General features: G+C 38.0%; 1 protein-coding gene across 1 annotated transcript in view; it reads left to right on the top strand.

Annotated features, from left to right (window-relative positions):
- Positions 1-9,954, top strand: part of LOC104546507 (receptor-type tyrosine-protein phosphatase N2-like) — a 100,643-nt gene that overhangs the window by 55,749 nt on the left and 34,940 nt on the right. Inside the window, exon 6 of the mRNA XM_010191920.1 lies at positions 3,031-3,108. Coding sequence (XP_010190222.1) covers positions 3,031-3,108 — 78 coding nt within the window. The remainder of the gene's footprint in view (positions 1-3,030; positions 3,109-9,954) is intronic.

Raw genomic sequence — 9,954 nt, 5'->3', positions numbered from 1 at the left:
TCCCTAATACAAAATCAAGAAAAAAATAGATTGAAACATTATCAGCAGACTTGCCTTTGTTATATTGCAGCAGAAAATGAGAATTCCACCATAGCAGAACGGTTGTAATAATTGCAGCTTTTTCTTCCCAAAAAGGGCTGTTCGATCCAGTTCTGATGAAAGTCTTGTGAACTCTGTGCTTTGATGAGGACATAGACGGAAAAATTTTGTTCTTGAGCAATTACTATTAGAGTGATTTCTGAAGGTTGTTCTGATGTAAAATGTCAGCAAACAGTCGATTTTTGTTTTAATACTTGGTAGTATGGAGCCTGCTGTTTTCTATTCTTCTCTGGAGAATATGTTTTCTGCTTTATTTTCATCAAGTGAGAGATCCTAGGGATCCTTGAAATAAGATAATGACTACTGACATTAAAAAAAAACCAACTCTTTTACTCGATCCTTGATTAGTTAGTTTAAAAACCATTACTGACTTTATTTCTTTATTCAAACTTTTGTTAAATTTGATAGATTAAGATTCCCTTGGTGTTCTTGGTGACCTTGAAAGAATAAAAAAAAACATAGCAAAAGCATTCAAGAACTGTCCCTTGTAGTCACCTACTCACATTAAATTGAATGTGAAAGAAGTAGTGACTTTTCACACTTTTCTCAAAATATGTGGCCTCTAAAACAATACATATAATAGAAAATAGATGAAACGAGGAATTTCATATAAATAGTTTAATCTTTGCTCTTATTTTTGTTTCAGTTAGAGATCATTTAATAGTCTGATAGGGCTTTCTGCCGCCTTCTATTTGCTCCAAGCAAGAAGAGTTTCTGCTCATAATTGTTTTCTGTGCAACACAATGTGCTTGGAATGTAATAATTGTAATTGTCTTTTGAATTATTGTTAAACTGCTGATACACTTCACTACTCTGTGCTTATTGTAATGTTTGCCACGTTCCAACAGCACCTTTGTGACAGAGGTTGATTAATGCTGAAATGCCAAGATTGGCCTATTCCTGATTTATCAGCTGAATGTTGAGAAGTATTTCCTCCATGACAGCGCTATTTGCATCATCCCCGATTTCTTCTGCCTTTGTTTTCTGTCATATCTACATGCAAAATAATTTCGTTTAAGAAGAAATTCAAAGTAAATTATTATTTTTCTAAAGTTTGGTGTATTCGCTGTTGGTCACATTTCCGAGTCAGGCTCTGGCCTGTGAAGACAAGTGACATCATTTTCCGTGGATCCGGCCTACAGTAGTTTTCACTGGGAGTAGGAAGTCTTCTTCAGTGTGGGTCGATTTTTCTGAGCTAAGATTTTTAGTTCCAGCATAGGAAAACATTTAAGCACATGATTAAATCCTATAGATCTCTGTGGGATTCAAAACAAAACAACAACAGAAATTATTTCAACCATAATGGAGCAAAAAATGCCTTGAAGCCTGACTTGGCTTAATCACTTTTGCTGTTGTTTTCAGCTGTGTTTAGTTCAGTGTCTCAATTCTTACGAAAACAAAAAATGTTGCCCATTTTGAAATGGTTCCTAAGGTTTTTTTGCTAATACTGCTTTCAGAGGAAAGTGAGTTTTTCCCTGGTCTCGAAATACCACAGTAGTAAATGTCCCACTATCAGAATTGCTTTTGTCAAAAGGCAAAGAAAGCAAGGTTGAAATTTGTTATGAGAAATTGCTTGTTGTGAAGAGTTATTTGCTGATAGGCGAAGCATTTCAATGAAGCTCAGAATAAAATGATAGTATTATAGATATCCTGGTCAAGGTTTTTTATAACTATGGGTGGTGAACCAGAAGTAAGCTTTTATTCTAAGTGGATTCAGTGACTTCATTCTACCTGTGTTGTGTTGTTATGGAGAATTTTAATATTAAGTCCAGCTTAATTATACATCAGAAAATTAAAAACGTAAAAGTGCTCTCTTCCTTTTTGCAACATTCATCATATTGTTGTTCAGTTAGAATAACTTACATCTGTTCTTTTATCGTTCTTCCCTCTTTTATGTTGCACATAATTATGAGGTGCCTTCTTTTACGCTGACATGTACCATCACTGAAAATTTTGATAGGCTATGAATAAATTCAGTAGATGCCTGTTAATGCAAATGTGACTCACATTCATTCTTATTCAGATCTTTACTTATGGAAGAGAATCGTGTATTGAGACAAATTCTGCCTTCAGCTACATGGGTATAAGTTAACTCTCACCGACTTCAGTGTCACTGAGTTACACCCACGCATCTGAGAGCTGAACTGGGTCTCTTTATGTTCAAAGTTTTGTCTTGCCCAGTTAATGGTTAGAATGAGTTTGTTTTTTAATCCCATCAGCAGATCTTCTTTTTCAGCAGAATGGGTCCTAAGATTTAGAACCAAGAAAGCCACCCATCAGTTCAAAAACATTCATTGTAACACACTAATCCTATTTACTCTTGATGGCTTTGTTTCTTAGATTCTTTATTTTTCCTGCTCAGTGAATTTTCTGCTCCTTGAATTAAAGGTAATAATTAAGGTCTTTAAGCAGAACTTGCTCTATTGAGGCCAAATCCATGCATTTAGATAAATCAGCTAACCAGAAAAAGCCAGAAACTGAATTTGTTCCCCACTTTTGCTGTTTTTTTAGTTACATGTGCCCTTGACTGGCACAGTGGAAATGGAGAACATACTTATATGTGTGGAGCATTCTTAGCACTCAGTGTAGAAAAATGTTTCAAATGGCTCCTAGGTTGCTATGAAACCACAAGTACTGATCTCAAATAAATGCCTTTGTCATCCACCACAAATGATCTTACGCTGCATATTGAGGACATGGGACATTGCTCATCATGTGCTGATACTCATCTGGTAGCATCAGTCTTTTGTGGAGAAAGTTCTCTGAGCTTATAAACAGAAATAAAATTCTTTGCTTGCCAATAAAGGATGGAGGAAGATGATAGTCCTTTAGGAGGTCCCTTGTTTCTGCCCTCACATACTTTCTGTCTCTAAAACAGCAAGGGGTTTTATTTTAAATAAAACCAGTCTGTGTTCTCTCTCCTTGTTCTAGATGGACCATGACCCCAGAAACCCAGCATATATTGCCACCCAGGGCCCTCTCCCTGCTACTGTTGCTGACTTCTGGCAGGTAAGGTAAACATCCAACATCCCTCTGAAAACTGAATTTAGGTTGCAAGTCAAATGTTTTCCTGTGCTTCTAGAAATGTCTAGTAATGTGCTTCTGGAGATGTACAAAATCTGTTGTGCTTGAGACACAATAGGTGGAAAGACCTTAGTTCAAATGTCTTTTAAAAATCTAGTACAGGGTTTTTAAAGACATTTATGTATATGACGAGCCCTGCTAAGAAATAGTTGATCTGGAAATTATACTGAAAACCTTGGGCCAAATTATTCATATTTTAGAGCCAAACTTCAGGCCAGGTCTCCATAATTAAACTGCTCCCAAGGACTGGATGATTTTCAGAGGGCTTGACCTTCGTAAGAGTGTAGCCAGAATTCTTTGTCACTCTCCAGATCAAAAAGGACCTAATGCTGTGCGCCATTAATTTTTCCGTTGAAACCTAATTCTCACATGCCCCAGTTCCCCAAGATGCTTAAATTCTTATGCATTTTCTCTACCACAGGTAGCTGAGTTAAGGGCTAAGTTAAGACCTTGCTGTATAAAGTTAAGCAGGTGCATAATTTTTTTTGCAGGATTGGGGCTAAAGGGAGGTGCACAAAGATGAGCTTACTCTGCATGTAGTTTTTCTTATGTGCTTGTGCAGCTTAGATTTGGATGCACGCACACTGCCAGGCTAGGTGTGTGCCACTGTGTGACGGATATGCTGCATTAGATATTCCTTTGTAAGTGTAGAAGTGTGCCTGAAAGCTTCCGGAAGCTGTTTGGGAAGGAGGCCAACTGGGGTTTATTATCAACACGAACATATGTTTTTATTTTTTGTTTTGCATTGTGAAGTTAGAAACTTTTGTTCTGAGGATAAAGAATATCTACATAAAAATTTCAGAAGTGCCATTGTATTTTAGGAGCTTGCATCAGTTGAAATCATCTTCTCTCTTCATCTGCATCACTTGGCCTATGGTTAGAAAGTGTTAACTGATCCCTATTAAAGACACTTTTTGTGTCACAATTTCCTACTGTCTCTGATGAGGAATAGAGACATTTTCAAAAAGTTTGTTTGATTATTTGGATGCCTGGATATTTAATTGCTCAGTCTGAGATATTTTGGGCCTGATTTTTGGAAATGCAGGGCAGATTCTTTCTGCTTGAAGTCAGTTGAGCTGTTGTTCTGGCTTAAATATTCAAGTAACTTGTGTTTTTTGTCTTCAGTATTTAGTAACTAGACACAGTTGAGAAGTCTCATCTTTTTTTCCCTTTGACAGATGGATTCCTTACATCAGGCATGATACTTGGAAAAAAGTTTCCTAAGTTAAACATGCAAAATCAAATATCATGTTATCTATTCTTTAATTATGTTTTATGATTCCTAAGGCCCAGGGTTTTTAATTGTATATTTTTGTATATATGCATATTTATAGTTTGTATGTTTTTTACCTGTAATTGCACCTTTACATGTAGAAAAAAATCTTATGTTCTCATTTTAAAGGACATATTTAAAGAACAAACTTCGTATAAGCACTGCTGCTGGTCACAGAAGTCAGAATTAATCATACTAACATAGTATGAACAATATATTTTGGGTTTCTCCCATTCCAATTTGAACAGTTAGGGACCAGTTTGCACAGGCACAGAGTAACTAGAACAGAAATGTTGTTTCTTTGTTCTGTGGTCCAATCTTCTTCATTTCAACTTCGTACTCAAAGGGTCTCTTTCTTGACTTTCTTTCTTCATGCTGTTTGTGACTGAAGAGTCTTCACTTTCCTTCTACTCTTTTTAGCTGTTTCTCCTCTCAGTTATCCGTCAGTGAAAGTTCACTCCAGCTCCCCATCAGATTTGCTGTATACATCTGCATGGAAACCATTGGGCAGCTGTGGTTCAGCTTCTACTCAAGTGTGGCTATGTGTCCATTTTTGATGTTATATTCTTTTATTGTTTCTCCTGTTAGGTTCCACATAAAAGTTTGTTTCTTACATTTATTTTGATGATGGTCACTTCAATGTAACAATGTACCTATGTGAGATTTGTCCATCATCCACATTTCTTAAACTTCCTGCAGATTGTGTCAACGTGCTGGTTCCTGTCCCAAGCTTTTTACGTGGCCCAGGGCATCAACCAGGTGTAATAAACAAGACTGGAGAGGTTGACTCCTTACAGAACACTGTGCCCACAACCACTGAAATGTAGTAGGTCCATTGCACAAGTCCAGAGCTGTGGCTTGAAGTTGTTGCTGTTTATGCACAGATGCAGGAGCAAAGTTTACATCCATTTTTCACCTAACAGCACCTATTTTAAGTTAAAGCAGGGAAAGCTGACTTGCTATGGAAAACAGAGTATTAACTCCTGTCAAGGAAGAATCCTTTGATGTTTATTTAAATACAGTTTTCTGTAGTTTAGACCATGGTGCGGCCACCAGGGAGTGTTTAAAGATTCAGTTATTCATTCCTGATACATCTTCTCAGTGGTTCTCCTCCCTCTCCCTCCTCCACTTAATACCAGCTGTTGCTGAGCTGCGGTGCTTTTTTCCCTTTTTGTGTGCTCAGTGAAGCAGTTTTGTGACTGATAGTGAGAAGAGTGGCAGACTCCAGAGAGACCTGGAACTATTCTGCTGTTCCTTGTCTAAATGCACATGTCATGCTTTAGCAGGGTCAGCAGAAACTCTTGGAGCTTGGCATCACCTTCCATGGCAATGTTTACTGGATGTATTGCTTCCTATTTTTGCAGAGACTTGGCTGCGAAGATTCCCAAGAGCCTACCTGCATGGTGGGCATCAGCCACTCAGTTTTATCTTGTCTTGAAAGGCTACCTCAGCAAGAAACTGATATAATTGTTTTTCACTCCTGCCAGCATTTCAAGCTGATTTCTAGAAAACAGTTGTCTAGAAAGCATTGGTTTTACTTGAAAGTTTAAGACAATTTTCTTGGCATTTACAACACAGCTGATATCCATAATGAAATCCAAACTGCTCCTGGTTTGTCCTGAGTGTCTAGGTTTCATGGTCAAATTCCAGGGACGCAGTTTCTAAACCTAGTTTCCCTTAAATTTGCATTAGATTTTTCCACCCATCAGTGACTATGTCTATGTCAGCAAGCAGTGTGGCCCACTAGGAATGGATTTGTAGAGCATCACACTACTTACTTTGTAGGTTTTACTTCAGACCAACTGTTCAGTGGTCCAGTGGACCAAATGCCTGTTGGCAAGGCAGAAGGCTACAGCAGCATCTGAAGGAAGCTTCTTCCAAATGAAACACCCCAGTTCTGAGCTCTAACACTGCTCTGCAGTGTCAGCTGCTCTTCATGTCTGTCATCTACATTATCATGTGGTCACATCCATTATCTCTATTTAAGACCAAACAGATGATTTAGTTTTGGATAATCTTTTTTCCTAGTTTCATTGGCAGGCCCTTCTAAAACCTGTTATGTTGATCCAGTGCCCAGTATTTTTGTGCATGTGCTATTAGACACTCAGCAATCAAATTCCCATTTACTGTTTTCAAAGATCATGGTCAGCTCAGTGTCTTCTCTTTCCCAAACTAGGCAAAACTTTTTCATAAAACATTGATGATGCTTTGTCCAAGCCCATCGTGTTTGGCATTCTTACTACTGGTGACTAGATCCATGCCTAGTACCACCATGAGACTGGAAGAGACCAGTCTCAATCGTCTCACTGGTGGCCACTTCTTGGAAGATTATGTCCTTTTTGGTAAGGTGGGAAAGAAGGACAAGTATATTTCTTCAGTACCATCTAACTTGAGACACTAGTGCTGGCCATTAGACTCAGCATTTTCTGTACACCTTCCTATTCTTTTGGGTTTTCATGTTGACATGAGAGAGATTAGTTTGATGGAAATTTTGCTTTCAAAGAAGTGGTTTTTGAGCTGGAGATAGCCCAAACTTCTGTATATTGATCACTTCCAAATGGTGTTCAAAGAGACTTTGTATATGTTGTAAAAACAATAATGATAAAAATGACATGAGCTTTCCACAGTTGTCTGTGTCCCTCCAGTTTATTTCTCCTGCTCCTTATATTCTTGGCAGAGCTCCTCTAAGTCAGCAAGTACCAAATTAGTTCCAAGTTTCCTGGCTTACGTATTTCTTTGAAAACTTTCTAGCCTGCAGGAACTGTGTTGTCAGTCATCTCATTGATCTGTTTTGCCACAGGGCTTCCTAATCTGTCTGGATACTCTGTGTTTGTGGCTCAAGCAGAGATTTCATCTCTGCCTGCATGTCATCTCTTAGACCACTCTGGAAATTTTCCAGCTACTACTTTAATTAATTTTGAAAAGCCTCCAGCTGATTTAAGTCTTCTTTTAATTTCATCTGGTCTTGTTTTCATCTCTTTTTACCAATTACTGTTTCTGAGAGATACTTCCTTCATTGATTCTATTTTGGTTCAGTGGGAATTCCACCTCACGGTTCTCTTCCTTGAAAACTAGATGCCTCTCCTCACATGGTATTAATCCGTTTTTACCTGAGTGGTTAAACAATTTGCCAGGTCTGTGGGTTGTTTTCTTCTCAGCTGGAAAGAGAATTCATCCTCAGGATAGGGTTTTGCTTTGATATAGTTCCATTTTATTTACAAAGAAAGTACAGAGTTTTATTTCCTTGAACAAAGGCAGAATCAAATAACAGGCAATAACTTCTTTTTTCCAAACCTCATTCACCCAGTGTTTTACCCCCAACCTCTCTTTCAGCTTTTCTTCTACAAGGATCACAATGCCCGTTTGTCGAGCTGTGCTGGTGGTTTCTTTATTCCTGTTACATATTCTTGCTGCTTATCTGGATTAATCATCTTGCCTTGATTAATGTCTCTCTCTCTGCATTAAGCATATCAGTTTCTAGAGAAACTTGTGGGTCCATATGCTTCACGTTTCTCTTGTCTTTGATGATAACTTCTGTAATTTCAATTATCAGGCTTCATAAAAGAGTTTGCTTGTTTCTTACATTTATCTTGAATGAAAGGTGATGATTTTGTCCAGCAGCTTCAGTGAGATTTCACTCAGCTCTTTCACATAACGCTATTAAAATTCAACATCTCTTTGAACATAATTCAAAAGAAAAAGGATGTAGAACATTTCTGATCTGTAACAAGTTTTCGCAGCAGGAGTTCCATGTTGTGAATAATTCTGGAGGCATAAAATTTTATTATTTTCCGTATGTGCTGGGTTATAATTCCATGAAGTATTTGACATGAAGTACATGTCTTAACTTGCAAAGTATTCTAAGAAGCAAGGGATGGTAATATGCAAGAAACTATTCCTAGGAGGTAGGATATTTAGAACCAACTGTCTTTGCACTGAAAAATTGTTCTTAATTATGCCAGTTTTATAAATTGCATGTCTGCTAGGGTTCGTCGTCTCCAAATGGAGATTTCTGTAGGAGGCCATAATTTTTCCCTCTGGAAAACCCCCCACATTATGCCTTGCTTTCATAAATCTACCCACATTTGCCCTTCTTTCCCCTCCTCCTTTTTAGAGGGAAGGACACTTTCATGGTTTTTTTTTTCTGACTTTACCAAATTAAGGGAGGGATCAGGCAATTCCTGCCAAGTGGCTGAAGAGGATATGCTTCTTAGTTGCATTAGAAAAATCAAATCACATCATATGTGTTTATGGTTTTCATTACCCTGTCTTTCCTCCACTATTGGCCAATACATGGAATAGTCTTGAAACTGAGAATACTCTTCACCCTTTTTGCCAAAGCTGGGTATCTATTGCTGGCAAACAAAAAGAAAGCTCATTGGAGTGGAGGTTTATACTCTATGGGAACTGAGGAGACTTCATCTCTCCTCCTTTGATTATTTTCTATCATTATTGCAAGGCTGTGAAATGTAAAGTGCAGAAGGAGTCCCAAGAATAAAGACCAGAGCCCTAATGCTCATGAAGTGCTCATGCATTGCTAAATCTAAATCTATTTTAGAATATTTTTTCTACCCATATCCAGTTCAAAAACTGACTGTGTTTTCCTCCCAGATCGCACTGTCATGTTAAGAACCCAATTCCTGAATTGCAGTCTTGAGGACATGACAAATCTTTGCATGTCTGTTTGGCAGCACTTGCTTTTCTCTTCCAGTTTTTGAATTCAACAAAAGAAATAATACAAAATACTGGCAGTTGAGTGTTTCTTCTGTAAAAAGGATTAGTCATCAGTGATCTCCAAGGGCAAATCCCAGTGGGCAGAAGGCCATGTCCCTGTAGCTGAATGAGTCTCCCTGCAAAATTGGTGTTCCAAGCCCATGGGCTGAGTAGGAACAACTGTACCAAACCCTTCCCTGCTCTAATTGCTGGTTTCTGTGCTCCCAGTTCAGCATGTTTTGTGAGTGCTGAAATTAATTTGCAGACTAAATTATTTTCCTGCATTTTGTTCTGCTGTGCAGAACGCAGTGCTTTCAAGCAGTCTTGATTCCCAAGTTTTATTTTCCTTGGCTGAAATGGGACTTCCTGCATGTCCAATCAGTTCTCACCTTCTGAAAGAAGAGCAGATGAAAAGCGACACAAAGCAATTCAATGTGTAAAATATGCATATTTTAATTTAATAAAAGAAAAACAGCAAGGGAGAGATAGGCACAGAACAGTAGCCCCTAGAGCTCTAGTAACCTGTCAAGCCATGTGAAATAAATACAGCATTAGGAATTCCATAGGCGTTGTGGAAAATGTGTGTTTACCATGCTCACTTCTAATTATGGCTCCAGTTGGAGAAGCAACTTAGAAGTGGTGCTTTTAAAATTTCTATTTTATTGTTTAGGTTCCACCTTTCCAATACTAGAGGAAAAAGCTAATTACTCTCTCTGAGAAAGCAGAAGTTACTGCAACACATACAGTCATCTTGTGTTTGCCTTTCCCATAGATTTCCAAACAAG

This window comes from Mesitornis unicolor, unplaced genomic scaffold, assembly GCF_000695765.1.
Source record: "Mesitornis unicolor isolate BGI_N332 unplaced genomic scaffold, ASM69576v1 scaffold40740, whole genome shotgun sequence".
NCBI classification, from domain to species: Eukaryota; Metazoa; Chordata; class Aves; order Mesitornithiformes; family Mesitornithidae; genus Mesitornis; species Mesitornis unicolor.
Note: the sequence above shows the minus strand (reverse complement) of the source record. Positions and strands in the feature narration are given on the sequence as shown.